This window comes from Amphiura filiformis, chromosome 6 (assembly GCF_039555335.1).
Source record: "Amphiura filiformis chromosome 6, Afil_fr2py, whole genome shotgun sequence".
Lineage (NCBI taxonomy): Eukaryota > Metazoa > Echinodermata > Ophiuroidea > Amphilepidida > Amphiuridae > Amphiura > Amphiura filiformis.
Genome location: NC_092633.1, coordinates 77486189 through 77513302, shown reverse-complemented (window position 1 = coordinate 77513302; position 27114 = coordinate 77486189). Strand labels below are relative to the sequence as shown.

Here is a 27114-nt window from a genome sequence, read left to right as displayed (position 1 = left end):
ATTCAATTCATTGTGGGACGGAACGAGGGTACCAAGTGTTTTGGCATGACATTAGATGAACTATTTCGGGGTCCTTTGACGCTAACTTAATGATCTGGCATTATTAATTTTAAACCATGGGCAAGGGAATTGCTAGCTCCAAAAGGTTTTGGTTGCGGGTAATATAGTTAATAGAATCACATTATGGTAGTAACTGAGAAGTAACATTGTCACATTAAAAGTAATTCACACCTTAATTTGACAGCGTCATTTCCGAAACTATGCTGCTTTTCCTCTCCCCCGTCAAACGCAATCAACGTGATGTTATTGACCCACGTTCCAAAGCTCAATGATAGAACAAATTCACATGGGTCGAAGATAATAGCAGCACTTAGGTGAATCTTTGTCACTATAATATCCAGGGTTAAGCAGCAACTAATGCCTAGACATTTATCAGCTACGGTGCACACAAGGATGTCCGACAAGCTTGGTACCTGAATTAGTGGACAACCTGTAATATGCAGAAACACGTCGCTTGTTAATTGAATCAGAATTCTTGGAATTTACACTAAAATGGAAAATATAGCAGGCAAGTCGCGCATGCTGCCCTTTCCATACATTATGTACATTGCATAAAGGTGTCTAAAAAAAGAAATAAATAAAAGTAGATGTTCGCACATAACGCGACTTACCATTTTCCATTGGCATCATAGGACTAAACTGACACTCGGAATCACTGATAAGTTCCTGAATAAGAAACAACAAAATGAATATGACTTTACTTCAAACGCTATATTTTTAATAATTACGTTCCTGTCTAAAATAACCGTGCGGGATAACTCAAATGAAATCAGAATATATGTAAGCTTTAGCTAATTATATTTGCTGATTGTCACTATGATTGAATAAACTTTACCTCAATACCAAGTTTCCTAAGAACTGCCTGAATAGCTTCATCAGTTATCTGTTCTTTCAGGAAATTGGCAAAACTGGCAATACTACCATTCCCTGGAAGTGTAAATGTAGCATTGGGATTGCAAAGGGAATGGGAACAATAGTGCCATCCAGTATTTCCCTAGAGATGCATTCATCGTCAACACAGAATTCAAAATCAAGATCCAATGAAAAAGACTGAATATCATCTAGCTTATCAATGCTGAATCTGTGAAAAAAGGACCAGACACATTTTCATCTAACAAATTGACCGATATACTGTTTCAGGCTATGATTGACTTTAATTCTAACGTTAAATACTTACTCAATTGTCACAGCGTTACCGATACGAAACGTTTGTAGGCTTCCCCAGTCAAAAGTGAATATCGTTATATTTTTGGCCCACATGCCTAAGCCCATATAGATTTCGAACTGACACGGATCTAGGATGAACCAGAATTCAGTGCTTAATGTAGCCACCTTGATGTCTAGCTCTACACAGCATTCAAAACCGAGACATTTTTCATGGTGTCTGCAAACAAGAATCGATGGTAGCTTCGGTAGAGTTACAGTCCGAGGGCACTCTAGGAAAGCAAAATGACCAAGCTAAATTAATCAGTGGCTTACGTAAGTTTTTGAAAATAGGGAGGGGGAGGGATCTGGCACGGGTCTCAATTCACACCCCCCAGCTCAAAACTCTCAGCTCGCTTCGCTCACCGGAAGCAGATCAGAATAAAATGTTTAATTGTTGACCCCAATTTGTCAAAAGTTTAGTTTTTCACCTTGAATCACTTTTAACTATATTGATATTGCCTAGTGCACCCCCTACAGGACCGTGGCAGGTTGGGACAAGCTTGCTCCACCGGGTCGGAACAGCATTTTGGGACAAAGTTGTACTAAATTTTGATCATTGTAGCTTCGCGCACATCTTTCCTAGTGAAGTTCGTTTAGTATCAGATCAGTGACATAATTTGGAAATGTTACCCCCCCTCCTCGTTGACTCCAGTAAATTAAAAACTAATTTGAAATTGAGATACAACTCATGATACTCGGATGACGAAGGAAAAATGTTATACATAAAGGTTATATATTATCCGCTTTTTGAAATAAATCGTTAATTTTTTAAAGAAATTAACAAAAGATAAAATAAGACCAGGTTTGTGAATCGAAATAGCTAGGCTACCAATAAAGTTAATTATGTTTCATTTTTGAACTTACTTTTAATAACTTACCTCTGCTCCATCCATCTTGTACAATTTGGGGCTTCTCACACGCACCGATCCCAATATACTTCTGAAAAGAATTTAAGTAAGTAAAACTTAATACCGAATGGATAGGTTATGAAGTAAAACATATCAGTTTGGGTTATTATTAATCATTAGGCGTGCCAGACATCAGCTTAACTCTTACCGAAAGCCCAAGTATCGTTAGGGCGGCATCTATAGCTGCAGGGCCTGCGTTTGTACCAAGCTCATTGGCTAGATCTGATAGTGTGCCACCTGCAGAAGAATATATATCAAGTTTTGATTCTTTTAAGGGGGTACTACACCCTTGCTCAATTTTGTGCCTATTTTTGCATTTTCTCAAAAATTATAGCGCATTGGTGACAAGTAAGATATGCATATTATAGGGGCAAGGACTGCAACTAATACAATGGAAATTTCATTTCAGCACAGACAACAGTTTGTGGAGTTACAGTCAAAAATGAGGGAAAACCAATATTTGATCAATAAATCAATAACTACTTTCCTTGAGTTGCTGAATTTTCAGTGCAGTAGTTGTAGTCATTGCCCCTATAATATACATATCTTATACTTGTCACCAATGCGCTATAATTTTTGAGAAAAATGCAAAAATAGGCACAGAATTGGCATGGGGTGTAGTACCCCCTTAAGTCATCGTATAAGATTTACTGCCTTATAATAGGGCAATTTATTGTAAGATCAATATTGGATCTGCCTGGTTGTGACAAATGTTATAAACAGATGAATCGATCAATCAATCAATAAATACATAAAAAATAAAAAAAAAAAAAATAAATGAAAAAAAAAAAAATAAATAAATAAATAAATAAATAAATAAATAAATAAATAAATAAATAAATAAATAAATAAATAAATAAATAAATAAATAAATATAAATGTACTGCTTATTGTCGTGATACCTAGGAATATTTAGTTTAAGAATATCCATTATGTTATCACTTCTATTGTAAATCAATAAATGTTTACTTCAGGTTTACATAATCATGGTAAAAGAAAGACATACTTAGGGAGAAGTTAGAATTGCACAGTGGAATAGGAATCCTGACTCCAGTCAATATAGCTATAGAGGGCAGTAGACATGTATCATCATCAGGCAAACATAGAAAATGCAAAGTCAACGATGAACACTTTTTCATCAGTTGGCTTATCTATGATGACTGTAGCTTTAAGTGCTGAGCCAATATTGATGGTCTGCGGATCACCTGTATATAGTATTCAAATTCAAAAACTTCTTTAGAATATGATAGTATTCAAATTCAAAAACTTCTTTAGAATATGATTGGTTCCTATCCGAGAGTGAATTCGACACATTTTTATGACTTTTATATGGCAAGTGGTGTGAGTATGGGAATGCACACAAATTACAATCCTCCCAGATGTTGTAGCACATCGTTTCAATTCAAGTATAAAAAGACCATTTGTCGTTGCAATGGATGGCCTTTTTCTAAGGTATTTGTTTTGTTTCGTCTGCAATATTATTTTGAAAGGAATAAAAAAAGACGAAACACTTTATTTTGTACACTTTATTTTTTAAACATCTATGATAATCTAAACTGCTTATTATTATTCAGTCAAAGTCCAATGTAAAAACATATTAATTAAATTAAACACTTACCCCAATGGTATTCAAACAAAGTAATGTTGACTGACCATTGTCCGAATCCAATCGATATAATAAATTCACAAGGGTCAAGTATTAACCATGCATTGGAAGAAAGAGTCACGATATTTAGATCCAATTCCATACAACATCGTACACCAAGGCAACGATCAATTAATGCACAGGTGAGAGTACTTGCCAGAGACGGTAACATTAAGGAACAATCTGTAAATGATTAATAAACTGTTAATTATAAAGAACCAATGTCCTGCAAATGGTCATACATACAACTATAATTGAAGACCGAATTAAAGATACTAGTTTGCGTCTGACGTCAGGGCAAAGGCGCGCAGTACGGATTTTTGGTATGGTTGCCAGCACCATCATACGCAAACTAGTATTTTTAATTCGGTCTTTGCAAATATTTATCATTCTAAAATGAATTACAGTTACCTCCTTGGCTGTCCATTATGGCTTGTTGGTCGCATACGTCATCTAATGATACTTTGTCGCTAAGTCCAATAAATTGAAGAAGGGCTTCTACAGCAGCTCTGGCTGCATTCATACCCACTTTGCTTATGAACTCTGAAGCTGAAAATCCACCTTAAACAATAACAAGATTTGATATAAGTTTCACATTTTCTTGCTAAATTTTTATACAACGAGGACTAAAAACAGTTAAAATTTGGCTTGGAAATTGTAAGTACTAAAAAACTAATCAGTTGTTTGTAATTATTCAAATAGAATTTGTACTGGTTGCTGAAATGACTCGCATCGAGTGCAAATGCTTCTGAATTTTAAGAATTTCGTGTATTCTGAAAGTTGCAGTTTTTCTCGGAAACGAATAATATTATCCAACGGCTCGAAATATTTCCGCCTGAATTAGACGCGCATGTACATATATTTATTTAATCGTACCTGGTAAAGCTAATGAGAAGTTATTATTACAAAGTGGTATTGGTATTTTATGATCTTCAACGACAGGTACATCTAGAATACAGTCACTCTGTCCATTTATGCATACTTTGGCAGACAAATCTACGACGAAGACTTTCTCATCTTCTAACTTATCTATAGTGTACCCAATGCTGATGGCTCCGATATCTACTTCAGCTGGTTGGCCTGAATTCATGGTTAATAGATAGCAAAGAATGATCGTTAGGTTTTAGTCATGAAACACTAACCCATCCTACATCCTCCCCCCTGCCCCACACACATTATAATACTCTTTCTCTACCCCGTTACGGTTAGGATAAGATTTAATCTAACCCTAATTGTAGCTTGATAACGTCGTGGACTCGCATAATTTGAACTTTGTAGTAAGCAGTGATGTACCAAAGCGCTTTACATTTATTCCGCTGTCATTAGAACATGTCCATACAATGCGCAAGGCATGCTCATACCTTAGAGAGGCGCTCAATGGACAATATTCATAACAGTTCCCCATTTCACCCATGGGTAGAGAGAGAGAGAGAGAGACAAGTAAGGTAAAGCGCCTTACCCAACAGCACAACGCGATGGCACGGTCGTCTGCGCCAACCTGCCCATCTTTGAATGATTGTAAGGTGTTTCGGGCCTTGGTGTTTTCCATATCATTACAACAAGCTGTCATCATGTAATCACACTAACGTTTTCCTCGCAAGGCTTCAGTCAGGTGAATAAACCATATAAACGATGCTTCCAAAAGTGAGCACAATACACTTACCCCAATTATAACCTAAGAGAAGGTATTCATATCTCAGGATTTCAAACCCAACAGCGAATGTAAACTGACATGGATCTAACTCTATGAAGGCACGAAACGCACGCATGAAATATGGCAAGTTGATGGTAAGACATATCTCCAACATAAGACAGTTATCACTCAATGAAACGTAAGCTATCTTCGCAATATTAGGTGGAAGGCTTGGTAAAGTCACATCTTTTCCAAGAATAGTACAAGCTGTAACAAATGTATTTAAAAAACTTATACATTGTTAAATTACCAAATTCCGCATTTTGAGTCATATTATTTGTATAATTGTATAATTGATTAAAACGCAACAAGATAAATAGATTTACATCTATCTGCCAAAATAAGTCTTGCTTCCTGTTCAGCTCTTGTACCATCCGATGATAATTCTTTGTCCTCAAGTACTGTTGTCAACATTTGGCCGCTCATACTCTCTGGCCTAGGACATGGTTCACTACCATCAAGTAAACTCTGTGATAAAGCATATACGAGATAAGTAAGTATATATATATGTAAGAAAGTACGCATTGTTAACGAAATTAGAGTGCAATGCAGTGGCGTGCGCAAAGGGGGGGGGGGCGGCAGGGGCGCCATGCCCCCACTTTTGTTGGTCATTCGGGGGATTAGGGGGAAAAACGTTAAAAACGTCAAAATTTGCTCCTAATCAGACTTCATTCGGGGGGAACTGAACAACCTGTCCCCCACCCCACTTTCAATGTGCTGCGCGCGCCACTGCAGCAATGCAAGTTCTCGTTCACTATTAAAAGTGTACAATTAGGGTAATAACCCACCAGATTAATGCTAATCGTTATTTTACTGTTCTGTAGGCAGCTCTTCAAATTAGTTATCTATCTGAGTATCTTCTCCGCATTCTGTCTTTTGACCACGCTTTTACGTAATGTGCAGAGAATAATTGTAAAAAAATGTAAATAGATAAATAAATATTAATTTGAAATACCTCTGGCAATCCGAGTTCTCGTAGTGCTGCTTTTAGCGCCTCCTCAATACCTGCTTGCAACACATCCTGCGCTTCCTCTTTTAATCTGTCTAAAAGTGCCTCTCGACTGAAGTAATCAGTAAGATTGACTGTGAGAAAAAATGAGTAAAGGATGGAATTGTTTAAGTATTCACAAAAGAACTAAATTCAATTCTATTCGTATTTACAAAAGTTATATCGTTTTAAACGTACCAAAAATCGCAATACAAATTGTCAAAAATCTTAGATTTAATGTCCAAAATTAGTACTCGTAAAAATTGTAAGAACAGTTGAAAATAATTATGGTTATGAGGAGCTAACGATTTGTAATATCTACATTTTGATGTTTTAGGTTAACAGTTTATAAAATTGCCAAACACACGTTTTCATAATAAAATATGAAACCAACATACTTTCAGGCCATTCAATGGTGCCATTAGGATGACAGATAGGTAGCAATATAACAACATCCTTTAGAATATCTACGAATACCAAGCATTCATCATCATCTGTTTTGGAGCAAAATCCGGCTCCCACATTTACAAGAAGTAAAGTCAGGTTCTTTTGAATGCCAATTCTGCAAATGCAAAAATAAATATTGAAATAAAGACATCTGGGCCCAAATATTGATCAAAATTCCTAATATTAAAGAAAAGTAAATATTTACATTTATAGCGCCTTTTACGTGTATCAAAGCGCTTTACATTTATTCCGCTGTCGTTAGAATTTGTCAGCTGCCATACAATGTCCAAGACATGCTCATAATCATTTGGGCGGTGCTCAATTGACAATATTCATAATAGCTCTCCATATCATCCTTTATCCAGAGCCAATTTTGGAGGACTAAAGATGGAACGACGAAAACAGGTTATTTTTAATGCGTTCATTGACAGCTGTATACATTTTCACGTTTTTAAACGGCAGCTCTCAAGAAAGTACATGGTATCTAAAGCTCATAAAAATATTCATTTTGTGGCAATATTACCAACCTCAAGATAAGTGTCACGTCATCAACAAGCGGAACGTCAAATGGTACATGGATGTCTCTTTGGATTTCTAAAAAAACAAAACAAAACAAAAATATATTAAAAGCGAAAAATCTAGAAATATCAATTTCATGGGAAAGATGTCTGTTTGTTGGATTCGTTCGTTGTTTTTATGGATGCATGGTTGTTTATAGGGGTGGTTGTGTGTGGTGTGGGGGTTGGGGTGTGTTCGTGTATGTGTGAAATTGGTTCTAGTCGATCGCATACTTACCCCATTCCACATATTCCTTGAAGCTGAGTGTATAATTCCACGAATACAAACCCATCACAAATTCTAACTCACAGGGGTCTATTCGTGCATAAACTTTATATGATAGACTAATCATAAATAGTTTGATGTTCATACAACATTCCAACCCCAAGCAAGATGGATCGAATCGGCAGTAAATGTTTTTTGGAACAGATATTAGCATTAGCGGACAACCTGTGAAGAAAACCGGAACGAGAAGCACTTCAAGAGTGAAAAGTGATATTTTGAGAAGAGTATTTCTGTTTAAGGTTCTAGTGGGATTATTTTCACAACAATATTTGCGTGATCAATTCTACTCCCTACTAAGGGCAAATAGCCCAGTGGGCTTTAACCCTTTTTAATTAATTTTAACAAATCTATGTTCCTGCATTATAGTTACTGCAAATTAAGAGACAAACTATCATTTACGGTCTTCAGGTTGCCTATATCTTGTGAGTAGCTCTTCTCTAGAACCCGAAGCACTGAGACCACGCTGTTGTAGCTCTGTCGTAAGCTGTTCATCAGTGAGGATTCAGGCAATATGCACGGTTTGTTGCTCACTAAATCCTATAACAAAAAACATTTTGGGTGTCATGATCATTAGATAAATATGACATATGTACAACTGTATTCTTTTCAACAACATTACAATAGGAGAATTATATAGCAGTTAGGAATTCCAAGTGATTATTGTGATGGAAAAATAAACAAGTTTAATGCTTACCCTAATTGCTTTAATCAAAACAATGAGTTGATTCTTGGTTTCGTCCAGTCCAAGGCGGTCGAGGAATGCAAGTATCGCTCCGATCTTAAGCTTGCGTATGGTAAAGTTTTTGAATGGGTTCAAACCTGGCAGCAAATTCGGCAAACCCAACTTCTTTTTCTCTTCTGTCCTCGCTTCCTCAGGCACTATTGAATGGCAGAGTACACATATTGTAACATTTCCAAAACAAATAGAATTGTATTTTTTGTTCATAAAATGTTAATTTTTACTTTAAGATAATGTTCTCTTTTAATTTTGGCCGAAACAGATGAGTCAATGCAAAGAAATTTGATATATAAAATACAAACGCATGTCGGCAAAACGAGCCACTCCTTCGAACGAGACAGGTCGGTTCTCTTGATATCGTAATAATAAACCGCCTTGTATGGACGATTTATTAAAAATGTCAGATTTTGACAAAACTACAGCACCTAAATTCTTGTTTTGTACAGGTTATGTCAGTTTACTAAAGTACATTACAATCGTGAATTGTGAAACATATTGAGGGTATGCCCTCAGCAAATATTAGAATATGGCTTTAGATGATAGTCCATGATAATGACAATGCTAATTTGGGGGAGGGGTATCTTTAGGTCACGTATATATATATATATATATATATATATCATTAAGAGTGAAACCCAAGGAAAGTAATGAAAACAAGACTGCCAATATAATTTTGTATATTGATATTACCAAATTTTTTTCAAAGGGCACACGTTTGTCCGTTGTCACGTATTGAGAAAACTTGCGTATACTCTCCATTACATGACCAACTCGTTTCTACGAGTCCGATGTATTTATCAATAAAATGATGAAACATTGTTAGATAATTCGTTTCGATTATTGCACCAATGTCGAATAACAGATATAAACCATCCCTTTCTAACACGCGAGGTTCGATACGCCGAGCGCGAGTAGCGACCAACGTCGCACGCTGTATGCAGAATAACATAACGGGATGCTGACTCGGATGGTGTATAGTTTGCTATTCGGCAATGTGCGGTGATCACAACCACACGTACTGCTTTTTGCTGCTTGAGATATTGAATTATCAGGTGCAGGTTTCCTGTTTCCCTGTTCAATTAGTGGCGTGGTAGAAGTGGCAGGTGGAGAAGCTCTTGCTGGTGACGTTGATTCATTCTTTCCTGTGCTTCCTCCAAGAACTGATCCTGCTTTGATTGTATCTCCCTAAGTGCAAAAAGACACACAGTTGTATCGGGAATTTTCCTAGAAACAATTTCCGTTTCGCCAAAAAAGTTCATGAAAGATCAAGTACAAAAGTTTTAAAGCGCCAGGTACAAATTTGGTAGATACTATTTGTAACCATGGTAAACAGAACATACGGTATAAGTGTTTGTGGTAAACGAATTTACTGCTATAAAGAATTACTAGTATAAAGAACATTTGTGGCGGTTATGTGCCAGTTAAACTACCTAAACCAGACACACATTCCATTTGGGGTGCACAACCAAATGGATCTTTAAGAAAGATGAAGTACAAAGTAATGACCATCCTGGATTTGATAAGAGACTTCAGCATTTAGAATTGCATGCACATACGATCAATCGTCGAAACAAAAGTTAATGAATCTGTAGTTGTATTTAAATACAATTCTAACTGACAAGCGCCTTCATATCACATTTGTCAAAACTTATTAACACTTTTAAATGCAATACTTTAAATGTTAAACGTATTAAATAAGTTTCCACTGGCAGTGGCCTACGAACATCAGAGCAAAGGGCTTTGTAAAGTTAAGTTATCATTATACAAATTGTTCCCTCATATTGAAGTTCAATCACAAAATAGTTTAAACATATGTACACATGATTGAAATAGTTACCATAATTACTAATCTGTAATCATCACATTCTTGAATCCACATCGGGGCTTGTATGGGTCTGTTTTCTAGGAAATCTGTAGGATCAACATATCCCTCGGATTCAGCTTCGTCCTCAGGGTTGGTTTCGTCATCCCCTAGAATATTATCAAGAACTTCGAGCAATCGGTTTTTCTTTGTTTTCTTTATTGAGAAGTGGATGTGATTGTATGCACCGCTGCACCTTGGTGATCTGGAAACCTGACCGATGATCTGCCCCGCGGAAACCTAGAATAGTTTGAAATTGTCATATATTATTATTACTATATTCATGAGTGTAGTGATTTATACGTGTTGGCAGTAGAAGTCAAAGAAAATGTTAAAAGTATTCAACAACACCCACGTTGTTACGTTTTTGTCCAAATAATTTCAAAGTAACCTTTTGGAAGGTGTTTCTAGAATTTCAGAGTGACCTTTTGGAAGGTGTTTCTAGAGGTACCAAATCTGAACAAGATGGACATTTAATTTAACAATACAATAATAATAATAAGGGTAGGGCTGGTCTCTTTCTTAATGAAAATCGACTGTCTCACTTGTCTTGGCAACAGTTTGCTTACATTTGTAAATGTTCTTGTTATCAAATCCAAGTAAATATTAATATAATATAGTAAAAGACGTTTTGTGCTACTTCGTAGCACTTTCTCAAATCGACTGACCAATTCTCCCAATCCTCTTCTGCTTCCTATTGGAGCTTGACGTTGGTGGTGCTGTTTTTTGGGATTTAGGGGCTGGCCATAGATATGCGGCAGGAAGTGATTTTCTTCGTCCCGGTTTAGTGTGTTGCCCCCCTTTCCGTATCCAAATCGCTCTTTTATGCGTCTTTTGTTTCTATTCTGCTCTCTGTCTTTGATACTTACGTCTTCCCAGCCAATGACATGATTGTCCTCCGCCACATGATCTGTAATGACGGATTTATTTACTTCTCCGGTAACTAATGCCTTCATCTATGCTCAGGTGTAAGCCTTAGTTGAGGCTTTTCCCGCTTCGGTTCTATGTTCTTTTAATCGCGTACCAAACCCTCTAGAGGTTTTGCCAATGTAGGTTTTATCACAATTGCGACATCGGATCTCATAGACGCATTCAGCCGTTTGTAAAGTACGCGTTTGTCCTTCTTAAGGTGTGGCTTAAAAGATGTTTGGATGCCATGCTTTTTAAATATCCTCCTGGCACACTGCGAAAGCCCCTTTTTGTTGGGGAGGACTACCATACCTCTGGTGACTGAGTGTGATCGTTCCTGTTTTTGAGGTTTCTTTTCACTAACATCTTTGAAAGCCCAATCCGAATACCAAAACAATTTTAGGGTTTCCTGGATTTTGCTTTCTTCCATGCGCTTATCTTCCTCTTCTGTTGTGACTTTATCCTTTCTATCCATTAATGCGCAAATGACGCTGAGTTTATGATGGAGAGGGTGGTGTGATTAAAAATTGAGGTACTGGTCTGTGTGCGTCTTTTTCCTGTATACTAACATGATGGAGCCATCAGGTTTTTTGACAATGAGGGTGTCAAGGAATGCGATTTGTTGATTTTCTTCTTTTATGTGAATTTCATGTTGTCGGTTTTGCCTTGAAAGTTTTCTTTCTCTGCAGAGCACTTCGACTTTGTCAGTGTCAACATCATGCCCTGTGCAATTATGGTGATCTGATGTTGGCAGTATGTTCTCTCAGTCATTTTGCCAACGTATACTTAATCGCAATCTTCACAGGAAACGCGATACTCAACTCCAGATTTTTCGGCGGATAGCCACAACGTTTCTGATTTGACGTGATTGAGTTCTTGTTCTTTGTCTTCCTAGTCAGTGACCAATGGTCCGCCCGGAGAAAGCGGGTTCTAATGACACTAAGCTTATGGTCTAGTCGATGGTGTGAGTCGAAAGCTAAAGATTGGTCAGTGTGTGTTGGGTTTTTGTACAGACTGACCTTTACTTTCCAAAATCTATGACACTTTACTTCTAGATACACCTTCGACAAAAACCCGAGTGTTGTGGAATGGTTTTAAACTTTTCTTTGATAATATATTCATGTTCATTGTATCTCGGGGTAATGTTTCTCAATTAGCATATAATTGGGCCACAAACATTGGTGATAAGATAAAAACGAAATGAAATAGCTTGACTAACGAATACATTCTACGTCAAATATTTGGGGTATGTATGGGCCTGAACTGCAACGATGTTATGAAATGAAAGTCATGTTTCCCCCAGAACCTTTGCCTTTTAATGAAATGAAGGAAACAATATTAAACTAAAGAAAACAAACCATAGGGCCTACCTGTAACAATGTTTCCTCTTCGATGGTTTCATTGGGACTGACATTAGATATAATGATGACAGTGTGTCGAAACGATCCTCCGGTGGCATACAGCTCTACCTGATTGGATTTACCTGGTGTTCGTCTGATGTCACCGGGAAATGGGGAGACAAGCTATCAAAACATAAAATTTCATAACGACTTCATATGATATAATGCAGAAATTTTAAAAATTTTGAATGCTAGAGAAAATATCATTTTGATTCTTATATTCGGAGGTAATACCCACCGCAGATCCTTCAGTGAGGACCAGATCGACTCCTTGATCATCATTGGTGCCATCCGTATCAGTAGGATAGAACCCGTCTGTTGTGCAACCTCCTCCTTTCAGTCGGTATGTTCTTGGAAATCGTCGGTGAACCTTTGGACCAAACAGCTTGTTGATCAGACTTCTTGATTTACGATACCTATTACCATTGCAAGCAACAAAACTGCTTCAGTATGATGATGTTAAGTAAGGGTTTATTCATATATTTTCATGACTAAACGGTTGTTTATGCCCGAGGGGCCACTTTCCACGTTTATACACACCAGAACATTTCTTGATTCTTATTTCATCAAAATAGTAACAAGTAACATTATTAAAAAACACGATTTTGCTTCCATTTCCTTATCCCGCAAACGCACATCCGGGCTACCGATGCTTATTACCGATTCTCAACCAATCCCGCACGTTGTTACATAGCGAGTATTTATGAATGGTGAATCACTTTGTGAAATATGCATATGCACAAGGTCATTTCCATAAAACATCTTTAAATATGTTAAGAAGTAGTCAAAGTTGAACTTTCAAAACTAAATATGTTAATACTCTTGTAATTCCAAAAACATAGGTGACACGGTCTGGGATTGGCTTTTTAAGATCCACATACAAGAATACAATTCTTTACGTCAGATTTGTACTGAGAATTAGAATAATTTAAACATCTACTCACCCATCCCGTAGAGTTTGATAAGCCTCTTTCACGGCTTTAATTGTATCAAAAACGAGACTATAAATGTCTTGAAATGGCTTCAGAAGATTCTTGATAGGGTCAATGGGACCTATTAGCAGAGCAATGATATCTTCTATCTCCTTCTTCACCTTCATCCTCAACATTTTCTACATAAATGATTTAGAACACACACAATTTATCAACAATTTTCAAAGGCGTGAACTGTTGTTATAATACTTGTGTTGGTGAAAATATTGGTGACAATATATATATTTTCCGAAAGATGGAGTGACCAATAATTTACGTCAGGTTTTTTTTTATCATCATCATAATCCTCAGCTATCAAATATTATTAATGATATTATAATCGCCATGATTGTTCATTTTTTCTGTCACTTTTGTTGTTCTATTTTTATTATTGACAGAATGGAACTATGAAAAAACAGTATAAAATATTGGAATGTTCCTTACCGTGTCAAGCTTGCCTCTCGTGAGTAGCTTTACTGGATCTTTCCCTGTAATCTCTTGTTCAATCCAGGATGCCAGATCGCTTGAAACATAGGATAATGCTACGTTAACCTCTTGCAGAATTTCTGATAGAACTTTAGGTAGGTCCCACCAGTAGGGTTGATTAGCTGTAGTTAGAGTCAAAGTAAAAAAGTCGACTGATCGAGGATATATTACCAGAAATAACTGCTTTTTTAGACGACCACTCAAAACGCTCAAGTTCTGCACATTTTGGTTTCTTAGTTATAATATAACTCATGAAAATATCAATTTATACCTTTGAAATCTGTATTTCGTGTATATACTATGACCAACATAAAATATACGATACGATACGACACTAAAACGATGTATAACAATATGGTCAACATTATCATGAATATTATTTTGCTGTCATTTTGCTATTTCAGTTGATAATGTTATATACATGTATTGTACCTCAGTTGTTGGCTTGATCGTTTACATAGGAACAATTCATATATCCACGGCTGTCAAAACGGTTAATTTCACGTCTGTACGATTATGTAGGGGTGCACACTCATATGGAAAAGTTTTTATACAAAAACGATTCCCTTATAAACCATCATGCGCACAGTTTCCACCTCGATACACCTGAGTACACATTTTCGTCCCAAGGTCAACAGATAACACAATTCAATATTATAGCAAGGCGAATGTGAAAATCTGTTGAAAACTACCTATCCAAGCACATTATTTGATCAAAATGTAGGTTTTTAAAAGTCAAAACCTCAAGTGTTGCTTACAATATTTTCATATTTTATGTCATTAAATGAAAGAGCACACTTACATTGTCCATATACTAGAGTCACTAGAATGAGCAATGGTCAATTCTAAATTGCAAATCTTGTGCAAAAAGTTACTATTTTCGCCTGTTTTGTCATACGGTTGTAAATTCAATGTACCATAACTTTTAAAAAAGAGCGCTTACAAATTGATATGATGCATATAAGTTATGTGACGGGAGGGTGTTGGGGTGTGTCTGATATGAGTTTAATGCTTATCTTTACCTTCTAAGAAAAAGCTTGCTTCTACTGTTTTGTTCTTTGCATCAAGTATGGCATCCACTGCAGATTTGATGCTGAAAGAAGAAGAAAAGTCAATGCCATAATAAAAACACAGAATGATCCTTTATGTACCATGAAATAAAACTGAATTCAGAAAATGTATTCAATACTTCCTGTGTTTCTTTGTCATTTCATTATGAGTATCAGTATTTTAAATCGGAACAGGGGCACATCTTGGCGACTTTGGATGTCAAGAACCATCACCCGTCTTAACAACCGGGTTATGACATCCGGTTGTCTCATGTTCTGTTTTCGGCCCATTTTCTCATGTAGTGGTGATATTGTTTGATAGTTCAAACTTAAAATATCTGGTGTATCAGCTGGTCTATCACCAATTTTTGCTTAACAGCAGTCATGGTGGAAGTCGAATACATTAATCGTAAATTAAGATAAACAATGATCAACATTTCACTCACTTGATAACTCCTTTGAATATAGCTGCTATAGCCGTTTTCGGCGATGATATTAATTCAGGAATGTTCTTTGATATGTCTTGCACCGCCTCCCAGATGGTCTCAGCTGCCCAGGGTAACGTAACAGTGATAGCTTCATTCACAGTCTGTGTTAATAGAATTAAGCAGTCACTAGTATGTTCAAAGCTAAAATAATTATATAGACACATAAGATGTGCCATATAAGAGTTGGGAAAAGTCTTTCATTAGCCATGTTAGCTAACTATATTACTTTCAAAAGCTAAAACGTTGACCCCGAAAAATGCTCAGGGGCCATGTTCAGGCCTTTCAAAAGCTTCAAAATCCCATATCTTACACTAAGACATATATAATTTCGTGCCTAATTTTAACATCAGGATTTTCTTTTAAAATGTATATGATAGTATACTATGGTTTAATCTGACATTATTGAAAAAGAAAATACAATTGTTTTTTTTTTTTTATTAAACCGAGAAAATTAATTTTAAAGCAAAAAGTGTGTGTCAGAATTGTGTTGATTTCGAGTAGCATTCTGAGTGAAACAAAATATTTAATATTACACCTACCTGATAAAATTCCATGACATCAGACCTGATATCATTATAAAGATTAACCGTCCTCTGAACTGCACTCCTAAGATTTTTGATGGAAGGTGGTAAATAATCCGGATCCAGTCGCATTAATCTTTGTGTAGCTTCAACCCCTGTCTTTCGAAGATTCTGTGACACATGTTAAAGAATTGCACTGAATTGATATAGGCCTATATATATATAGCAATAAGCCAACATTCACATTTAACCCTAAAACTATTCAGCCATATTTTTAACACGGACTATGAAGGAGGGAGGGTGGTTGCAATTATAAATGCCATGTACCTTATATTTGGTACTAATATATAGCTATATATAAAGTCATACCAAAATAAGTGCAAACATTCCCCACATAACGTCGCTATGACGTCATAATGTAAGTGTACACTTACAAAATTGGGAAATTCTGGCTATACAAAAGTAACGTTTGGAAAAAATGGATTTTCGGCTACACATTTTACGATCAAGCTATTTCAAGCTAACTAACAAGTACAAAGTCTCATGGAATAATTTTACGAGAGCGAAATGAAAATCATGGATTTTACTGTAGAAACCTATATTGGGCCTCATCTCCCATGGTCATGGCAAGCACATAATTATGTGAGATTTTCCTCAAGTCTAAGCCTATACCATTTTCCAACTTGATGTGACAATGACGTCAGTGTGGATATCATTAGGTGCAACTACACATCGCTAGATTTCGCTCAAAAGGGCTTGGAATAATTTTACAAGAGAAATGAAAATCATAGCTTTTACTGTAGAAACCTAGGGTGGGCCACACCCCACCACCTCTGTGGTCATATTTGACAGGGGACAGCTTTCACATTGCCTACCTTGGCTACGCCATTGTCAAGCACATACTTATTTAAGATTTTCCTCCAGTCTAAGCCTTTAAAATAAACGACTGAAAACGACTATACCATTTTCCACCCTGATGTGGCAGTGACGTCAGTGTGCATTTCATGAGGTGAAACTACACACCGCTAGTTTTCGCACACGCACTCGCTTAAAAACGCCGCATAGACAGTAGACTTCGGTTGTATATATAAATGCGCATTTATAAATGCGCACGTGACCAGATGGCCAGCGCCATATTTGCATTACATCACTGTCAATCACTGAAATGACGACCATTGAAGGAGTGGCTACAGTTGTGACCTTGTTTCGTGGCTAGCACTGGCAAGGAACATTGGCTGGAGGTTCGATGCTATAAATTTGCAAGGATAAATCATGGATATCAAAGGATCATGATTATTGCACAGCACCCCCCCCCCCCCATGTACAAACATAGCTAATGTTTATTTATTTATTTTTATTCATTTATTTATTTATTTATTTATTTATTTATTTATTTATTTATTTATTTATTTATTTATTTATTTATTTATTTATTTATGCGACGAAAAACGAAAACCCTGTTCTATTTTGAACAAATGGGGAAACAAATTTTTCCTGTACAAATGAATGCCGACCCCAAATTTCGGAAATTTCAGGACAATTTTTTTTTGTATTTTCTCAAATTGAAATTTATTTACAGATTTTTGTGATTTTACCAACCGCCCGACCGACCCTACTTGAAAGGTCCGTTCGCCCGTAGAACAGGGTTTCTCTTTCTCGCCTTACTTATAATTTTATAAATATTATTTGTCCCCCCTTCCCCAAAACCACCCTCCCCCTTTTACACTCATAAATTAATTGGTTTTTGCTAACTTTCCCTTCCGTGTAAAGTAAAACTTTATAAGCCGGTTGAATCAAACTGAACAAAATTGACGTATACAATTACAATATACCATGACAATAATGTATCACGAGATCTAACTTACTAGCTGAATAAACCTCAAACCATGCATAACATACGTGATTGTACGTCATATTGTCATATAACGTATGAGCGTCATGTATAGTATACGAGTCTTCCTCAACATCTTCCAGCCGGGATGATTAGATCATGTACAGTCATCTACGTGTTTATACTCTAAATTGTACGTCAAAGGGTGACAAAGGGTGTACAGATTACCGATTTAGCATGGGGACACAAAAGGTGCTTAAAAGCACATTTTGAATTTGTTTTTGTCCATTTGCGAGCGAATGAGTAAGTTAGAATTGAGGAGGTCGGGTGGGGATATCTAGCCTATTAGTTTGAGAGGGTCATTATACCGAAAAGGGCTAAAGTTATATAGTTTCCTCAATTTACGTCATAATTAGAGTTAAAATTAGGGTCAGAGTTATGTTCATTGGCGGCGCTACGGGGGGGGATAGGCCTACTTATCTTGACTCCCAAATAAATAAATCCATGACCTCTTCCTTCCGAAGAAAATGACAGCCCCCTAAGTTCCCTACGTGCAAACATTATCAAATAACATCATCGGCAGCTACCCAGTTCGTCATCAATATGGCCAATTGCCACGCCCATTTAGCACGGAATTAATGAAATATAACTTTCTTAACTCCGCTATATCTAGCTTTTCCGTCATAAGTTTTTTTTTTCCCGTAATGGAAAATCCAAATAAAGAGTTTATGTTTCGGGTCAAATTATTTTGCCCTTTGCAATCAATGCCACTATTTTGCAAAACCAATTTTCCTTGTAACCTGTCATTTTCGCCTATACTTTTGCGTGTGGAATTTGTGCACATCCGGGTACCTTACATCGTTGAACACGGTATGGCGACTTGTAGATGTCACGTGCGCATTTATAAATGCGCATTTATATATATACCCGAAGTCCACTGATAGATGCGCGCGCGAAACAATTACCTCAACGCGTGGATGTTATTGCCACATCAGGGTGACGATTGGTATAAATGCGATGATCATACTATAGGTATAATAATAATCTATATAATAATAGGCATCGTCTATCTGTCTGTGTGTCTGTGTATCTGTGTGTCTGTGTGTCTGTCCGCCTATTTTCTCAGAGACTTGGGGTCGCACGTTCCTCAAACTTGGTGGGTGGGTGCATCTTGACCCCATACAGATCAAGTTGGTATTGGTTAGTGGCTCAAGGTCACCCGAGGTCATCCAGGGGTCAAATTAGTAAAAACTGTTTTTCTCGGAGACTGGGGGTCGCACGTTCCTCAAACTTGACGGGTGGGTGCGTCTTGACCCGGGATAGAACAAGTTTGTATTGGTTAGTGGGTCAAGGTCACCAGAGGTCATCTAGGGGTCAAATTAGTAAAACTGTCATATGGGCATGCAACTTGGTGGGTAGGTGCATCTTGACCTAAGACGGAACAAGTTTGTATTGGTTAGTGGGTCAAGGTCACCCAGGGGTCATCTGAGGTCAAATTAGTTACAACTGTTTTCCGCCTATTTTCTCGGAGACTAGGGGTCGCACGTTCCTCAAACTTGGTGGGTGGGTGCATCTGGACCTCATACAGAACAAGTTTGTTTCGGTAAGTGGGCCAAGGTCATCCAGGGGTCATCTGAGGTCAAATTAGTAAAAACTGTCGTATGGGCATGAAACTTGGTGGGTACAGTCAACTTTTAGAGTCAAATTTTTGGACGGTCATTTTGGGGTCATCCGGGGTCACCCAGGGGTCATCTGAGGTCAAAATAGTAACAAATGTCGTATGGCCATGAAACTTGGTGGGTACAGTCAACTTTTAGAGTCAAATTTTTGACGATAATTTTGGGGTCATCCAAGGTCAAATTACTAAAAACTGTCGTGGGCATGAAACGTGGTGGGTACAGTCAACATTTAGAGCCAAATTTTGGAAGGTCATTTTGAGATCCAAGGGGTCATCTGAGGTCAAATTAGTAAAAACTGTCCTATGGACATAAAACTTGGTGGGTAAAGTCACCATCAGCCAGGTAATCGCGACAGCCGAGAACCGCCAAATACGGGTAACCGCCTAGTAGTTATAATAATAATGATAATACTGATACTACTACTACTAATAAAAGATAATAAGTAAAAATATATATTCACAGCAAGTTTCTCCGGAATTGCCTCTAGTGTGTTAACAAACTCCTCAAATAAGAGGGGTAGACTTTTGTCTCCTTTAAGTAAAGCCTTCACTGTGTCAACTGCGCTTCGAATGTTGCCAACAATGCGCACCATAAAAAGGTCGTATATCTTGGTAATATCTGAAATTGTGTTGACTCCAAATTCCTGAAATAAACAACAGACACTTACATGTAATGTGAATAACGTTTCCGATAATTGTAAAGAAACGTATCTTTTAAATGCGCTTGATCCAAAATCATTACCTTCGCTGTCCTTCAGGATAAAAACATTCTTTATAGTACATACTTTGATAGATTCTCAATCAAAGTGTTGGTATTTTCTGAAAAAAGTTTTATTTTGTATCCGCACATTTAATTGAAAATCAGTTATTATTTTGATTTGTAATTAATTCAATTGGCGTAGTAATCTCTCAAATATCACAAATATAGCGTCAGGATTAATCTGAATTTGGAAAGAGTTTGATTTAAGTGCAAATACAAACAAATAAAACATAACGAAATATCAAAAATCGGCAATGTGTGCGCGACCCATGAACTTTAAGTGATCATGAACAGAACAGGATAGGTTAGTGTATCGACAAACCGATAGACGGCACATGCACCACAGGAGCGTGTTTCACCATTTAAGGTATCGAAGCAACCAAAAATCGATTTTCATTATCTGATTCAATATATTATTGAACAATAACACTTTGGTGTTTTGCAAAAAGTTCTACAAATCATATACTTTGAAAACTTGCTTAATTTATTGTTGTTAATGAGTTATGTACGTTTTACAAAAGTGTTGTTGTTTCAGCCCTCTTTACAACATGACTCAAGAACCAAAGGACCTACAAAAGTATATCTGTGATATTTGAATTCTTCTAGACGCTCGCTATGAATTGAGCAATGCAATTTTTCACTACCATTCACAAGATGCTGTGAACTACATTTTTTTGCTGCTTCGACCAACAATACATCGTATACCCTAAAGGGGAACTCGGACGCCATTAAACAAGGACGTTCCTCAATCTATCAGTGCGGTTGGAACTTTATTGTTCGATATAACGATCACGTTGAATCCTGATCGGACCAGGCTCAAGTCATGACAAATCCTACATAACCATGCTGGCAATTATTTAAGGCTATTACCTGTAGGATATTTAAGTTGTAATCTGCATTCCCTCTGAAACAGAAACGGACCAACAAGATATCGACGTTAAGTCCGATGAATCCCAGATGAACTCTTGCATATGCTTCGTCGTAACAGTCAATTTTCAGGTGACCACTAAGGGGTGCTGTTGAGTCGAGATTTAGAATAATATATGCATATTTAACAATTCATTATTTATAGATGATTCATAGATGATTCTAAGCGTTTTAGTTTTGAATAAACATACATGTCAGAAGTTATTACTATATACCTTTCTAATAAGGATATTAAAATTCTCTAGAATCTATCAACGATCCACATTTGATAGCTAAATAATATACTAAGTTTAACAATCGTCATCAAATATAATATTCAACTGAGTCTTTTTCATAATCCAACCTACCTATTTTAAGGTCTAATAAATTTCTCACTGTCAATCCAAACGATCCACCACATTTCGATCCTCCAATTTTTTTCTGCCAGTCATACGACGGACTTTTTAATTGAAAGTGTAAACCAGAAAAGAAACTACGCTTCGACCGATGATGTTCTTGCAACGACGTGGACACTGAGCTGCGAATGAAAAGCAAGCAAACAATTTGTCATTTTGCAAAACAAAACGATAAAAAAGCCATAAATCGTTCAGTTATGGTAATTGTTCAACAAAAGCTTACCCATTTGAGGCGGTACTGAAGTGTTGTCTCTTTCCATGAGGATGAGCTCTATAAAGTAGACTTGCTTCATATCGTACACTGTCGTCCTCATCTTCCGTTGCCGCTCTTAGTAAAATATGACCGGTCTAGTTAACAAAAAAGTGATACTTCTATATGAACACTATAACCATGCAAGACATTTGAAATGTATGTCACTATACAGTAGTTCATCTATAATAAACCTGTAGATAACGTCGGTCAAATCACACACAGACCTGTAAGTTTAATACCATTTTTAACAAAATCGTTTCACATACATAGCTATAACTTAAATACCATGTTACGCAATGTTACTCGAAAGATTGTGTAGAATTCACCAAAACTAAAGCTTTCAAGTGTCTTCTTCATAAAAATCCCTAAGAAAATAAAAAACTCGGTTTCAAAAAGATACCTCAATAAACTGCATCAATGATGCTATCCATGCATTAAGGTTACATTTTACCAACTACACTATAATTATTAACGAATTGCTTACTCGGTCTTCATGGTAGTCTCGTAATGAATGTAAGCCAGATCGTTTCAACACAGAAGGTGTACTGCTGGTATTAGTGTAACTATGAATATGATCAAAGGATCGTTCCAGAGCTGCATTTCCAAGAGCTTCAATATATGCTACCGTGTTCATGTAGTACTTGTCTTTCATGGGTGCAGAAAGATGTTGTGTTTCTTGTCGGAATTTCCAGGGATCTGTCAAAGAATAATAAGCGAGCTTGGCGGTCTTTATGACTGACTTGTAACAAAGTATTCTTGCTTGTAAAATAAAATGCATACTTCAGATATGAGCATAATATTATCGAGTTTTGAATTAATCGGAAGGGAAATTACACACTGTAGAATCAAAAGCATGTTATTTAAGTATTTGTTTTTTTTCTTCTAAATAGTATAGAGCGGTTCTTAATACCAGGAGAAAAAGCGAGAGCAAGAAGCTTAGGAACTGTCTGAGAGGTGCAAACTGAAGGTTTGATAACAAAATGTGGGAGGACCTTACCATGAATTCCAAGTCTATCTTCTATCTTTGTCACGATGCGGTTTGCTTCTGTAGAGTGTCCTGCTTCCCATAGATCTCCTGCCAGGGCACCAAGAACTAGTACAGCAGTGCGTATTATGTCATCGTTGGTGCTTATTACTGATAATTAATAGAAAAACTTAGAAAATAATATAAAAGCGTGCTCAAGGTGATGCTTGTGAAATATATTTCTCTTTAGACAACTAGCACTTCATGTGAAAATAATGATGTTAAGTTTCCGATTATTGCTTTTAATAATGTGTATATAAATACTGCTCTCTTTTTAACAAGTGTGGACATTCGAAGCTGCGCAAGGCCATGTTGTATTTGAACTTAGATTACCGACAGGCCAGGCACATTGCTAATAATTTCACCTAATAATTTACCTTTGTAATTTTCTGGGTGAAATGCCATATCTTCAATCGTCTCTAGCAGGTACTAAAGTAAATTAGAAACACGTAATATTACATGTCAGCACGTAATGATATCACGAGTAATGAATATTGAAGACCCAAATATATTGGTAATAATAGTAATAACAACGATATGAATGATACATTGATTCCGCCAGCTGGCTCATCCTTTTACGACGTTAAGTTTGGTACTAAAGATTGGTATTGAAATGAGCAAAATTGGGAACTACACCTTTTCACTTTAGAATTAGTTTACTCGGCCAATTGAAAGCAATTCATTTTCTCAGTAAATATCGCGTCAGAAATTTAAAAAAATGGTGATACTGTAATTTGGTTTTTAATCCTGGTGTGACGTTTAGTCTTCTACTATGTGATTTTCAATTTTGAACTTGACTTGACTTGATTATATATATAACTTTATTGACTATACATGTAAAATAACAAATGCAGCAATCAATTAGGCCTAATACTTATTGCTTTATTAAAACTGATGCACTCAAACGGTATTGTGATAAATAATAATATGCATGCCATTCATTCATTCATTCATTCATTCTTTCATTCATTCATTCATTCATTCATTCATTCATTCATTCATTCATTCATTCATTCATTCATTCATTCATTCATTCATTCATTCATTCATTCATTCATTCATTCATTCATACATTCATTCATTCATTCATTCATTCATTCCTTTAATTACATCGTGAGCGCATTCGTCAAGATAATCGCATATACACAGACATGTAATGGGTGCAGTATACTTATAGTGAAAGGCAATACATTAAGGATAATTCACCGAGCAAAGTGCATTAGTCAAGATAATCACAAACGACCGTGTATATATTGCATTTACCTCGAGAGCAATAGACTCAAACAAAAACTTTTGTGTTGCGGTTCTTGAGTTATGTTGTAAAGAGGGCTGAAACAACAACACTTTTGTAAAACGTACATAACTCATCAACAACAATAAATTAAGCAAGTTTGCAAAGTATACGATTTGTAGAATGAACTTTTGCAAAACACCGAGGTGTTAATTTTCAATAATAATGAAAATCGATTTTTAGGTTGCTTCGACCAATAATACCTCGTCTACCCTTAATAAAAAAACTATGCTGAGCCACCAGCCTGGGTGGCTCACGCTCCAGTAATTTCAGATGATTGAGCTCAGCAATACATCAAAGAATGTCTTCCAATTCATGAAAACAAATAGATAATCAGCTTATCGGATTAAAAGCTTAGAGGGAAGGTCTTGCTGCTCAGCGAGTGTTTGTAATTATCAGAAGGTTTTCTCCAAATTCATTCTCTAATGTGGTATATCTGATGTGCTAGGTCCCACAAAAATACTGTGCAAACGTTGCTATCCGATTCCTGATTACAGCAGTGTGTCTACGGTATTTGAGCGTAGACGTACGTACCTCTGCTCCCCAGGCTCCGGCACCGTTGTGTATAGATACACTATAAGCAAACAAACAAACAAACAAACAAACAAACCTGTGATGGTGCCACCCCTTTGCCTACTGCATGTACAAGCACACTATCTATTAGGTTCACATCTGTACTTGAAGACTTTAACACCAAAGCTACGAGCAGATTCTGTGCTGTTGTGCTTTTCATTGAGCCAAGTGCATCGACCATGTACTGACGGTTCAGGATAGTTGATGGTGTCTTTACCGATCTGTTAACCCAAAATAAGTAAGCATCATTAGGGCAGTGGCAATCGAGGCATTAAGTTTGGGGGGGGGACGAGTATATTTTGAGGACGAGTATATTTTGGGGACGAGCATATTTTGCTTCAGTTTTACTTTCATACAATTTTAGCCTCAACTATTTTGTGGGCCAGTGTGTGCGAAGCGCGCTAAATTGTGACATTTTACTCTATTTTGGGCCTAAAACACGATGTTTTTTCCAACTAAAAAGCCTGGAAAAACTATCGCTTGAGTTTTCCTTCTGTTATGATTTTTATAGAGGGCGGGGTCGCCCTTTGCAAAAAATTGCCTCGCCTATAATCACGGGGCCTAGTTTTTCTTGTTCCAGTTGTCATTGTGTAATGCCAGCATAAAACCGTATTTTCATGATTTCATAGTGACGAAAAGAATCAAAACACCCCCCAAAAAAAAAAACCCACAACAAAAACAAAACAACAGCAACAACAAAAAACAACAACAACAAAACAAAACAAAATAACAACAGAAACAAAACAACAAAAAACACAGAACCAAAAAAACCCACAACAGCAACAACAACAAAAAATCAAAAAATCAAAAGCCTGTGAATGAGTTGATGACATTTTTAAAAGATTGTTTATGATGGGACAAAGTTTTCTCCCTGATGTGGCAGTGACGAAGGTGCGTATTACATCAGGCGCAGGTTCAAATCGCCAGCATTCGCTCAAAGTGCTGGTGTAACACCGAGCACTACTATAACATCGTGGTATACACACGCACGCGTTTAAAGACGCCACATAGATTCGCGCGTGAAACAACTGCCTTAACGCGTGAACGTCACTGCCACGCCATGGTGAAATATGACATCATGTGACTTACGAACGACGGGTAACATGAAAATATGCGTTGCACTTATTCGCTGTCGAAGTGACGTAATAAATAGGATTAACTACCACAGCAATACAATGAATACAATTTTGACTATATCGCTCTGCACTACAAGCAGGTTGCACTCATCATCTGTGTATGTCAGCGATCATAGATTAAATACAATACCGCTCTTTTCAAAGATACTTATCTTACTGGTGCAAGTGATCAGAATGATATGGTTCAATGCATAGGTAGTACCTATTAGGCACCGCGTGAACGTTGCAGTGCAGGGCAATATAGTCAAACATTGTATTCATCTAATGCTATGGTAGTTAATCCGATTAATACGTCACTTCGAAGGCGAATTGTTGCAAAGTGCGGGTTTTTGAGTGAAACTGGGTGCCATTTGCAATCTTTTTGCTTAATATGTTATATTGTTACGGCTTACCTATCTTGGATATACATCCTTGCTACTTCTTCAAGTGTTTGGTTCGGGAGACTATAAAGTAGTTTTGTAATTTCTCCAAAACAGTATGTCAGCTGATTTGATCCTATATTGAAGCAAAATATTTTTATAAGCCCGGACATAAGGGTTCAAATAAAAAATAGATTATGTTAAAAACACGTTCGGTATTTTGCAAAGGTGTTTCAAAACTTAAGGCTAGTCTTAACCCTGGAATTATGGAAACTTTCAGGCCTCATAACTGCTAAATTGTTGGTCTAAAATATATAAAAGTATACAAAATTAGAATGGCAAAGACTTCATAAATTCATCTTTGAGGTCGAATTTGGGCCAAAATGCTCATTTTTGGCCCAAAATTCCAAAAAACAACTCGGTTTTGGCCCACTTCTTTTTCGTTAAACGTAACAAAAGAATTCTTGGGCCCATTTTGTTTTACATATCAATTTGTAAGCGCTCTTTTTTAAAAGTCATAGTTCATTGAATTAACGACCGGATGACAAAACAGGCGAAAATAGTAACTTTTTGCACAAGATTTGCAATTTAAAGAGAATTAACCATTGGTCATTCTAGTGACTCTAATATATGGACATAAGTGTGCTTTTTCATTTAATGACATAAAATTTGA

At 36.7% G+C, this 27114-nt stretch overlaps 1 protein-coding gene across 1 annotated transcript in view; it reads right to left on the bottom strand.

Moving 5' to 3' along the window:
• The window catches only part of LOC140154781 (uncharacterized), a 144836-nt gene extending 118263 nt beyond the window's left edge, over window positions 1-26573 (bottom strand). The window contains 39 exon segments of the mRNA XM_072177348.1: window positions 232-490; window positions 672-726; window positions 896-1020; window positions 1023-1141; window positions 1238-1496; window positions 2145-2205; window positions 2323-2411; window positions 3181-3281; window positions 3283-3379; window positions 3793-4002; window positions 4231-4380; window positions 4696-4899; window positions 5483-5719; window positions 5839-5980; window positions 6468-6595; window positions 6899-7062; window positions 7475-7541; window positions 7743-7955; window positions 8190-8288; window positions 8291-8327; window positions 8485-8669; window positions 9549-9714; window positions 10367-10630; window positions 12670-12822; window positions 12938-13115; window positions 13644-13810; window positions 14115-14278; window positions 15179-15249; window positions 15652-15794; window positions 16233-16385; window positions 20185-20367; window positions 21354-21499; window positions 21758-21927; window positions 22029-22153; window positions 22543-22754; window positions 23056-23193; window positions 23460-23511; window positions 24984-25167; window positions 26475-26573. Coding sequence (XP_072033449.1) covers window positions 232-490; window positions 672-726; window positions 896-1020; window positions 1023-1141; window positions 1238-1496; window positions 2145-2205; window positions 2323-2411; window positions 3181-3281; window positions 3283-3379; window positions 3793-4002; window positions 4231-4380; window positions 4696-4899; window positions 5483-5719; window positions 5839-5980; window positions 6468-6595; window positions 6899-7062; window positions 7475-7541; window positions 7743-7955; window positions 8190-8288; window positions 8291-8327; window positions 8485-8669; window positions 9549-9714; window positions 10367-10630; window positions 12670-12822; window positions 12938-13115; window positions 13644-13810; window positions 14115-14278; window positions 15179-15249; window positions 15652-15794; window positions 16233-16385; window positions 20185-20367; window positions 21354-21499; window positions 21758-21927; window positions 22029-22153; window positions 22543-22754; window positions 23056-23193; window positions 23460-23511; window positions 24984-25167; window positions 26475-26491 — 5687 coding nt within the window. The 5' untranslated portion in view covers window positions 26492-26573.
• Window positions 26574-27114: the final 541 nt, after the last annotated feature.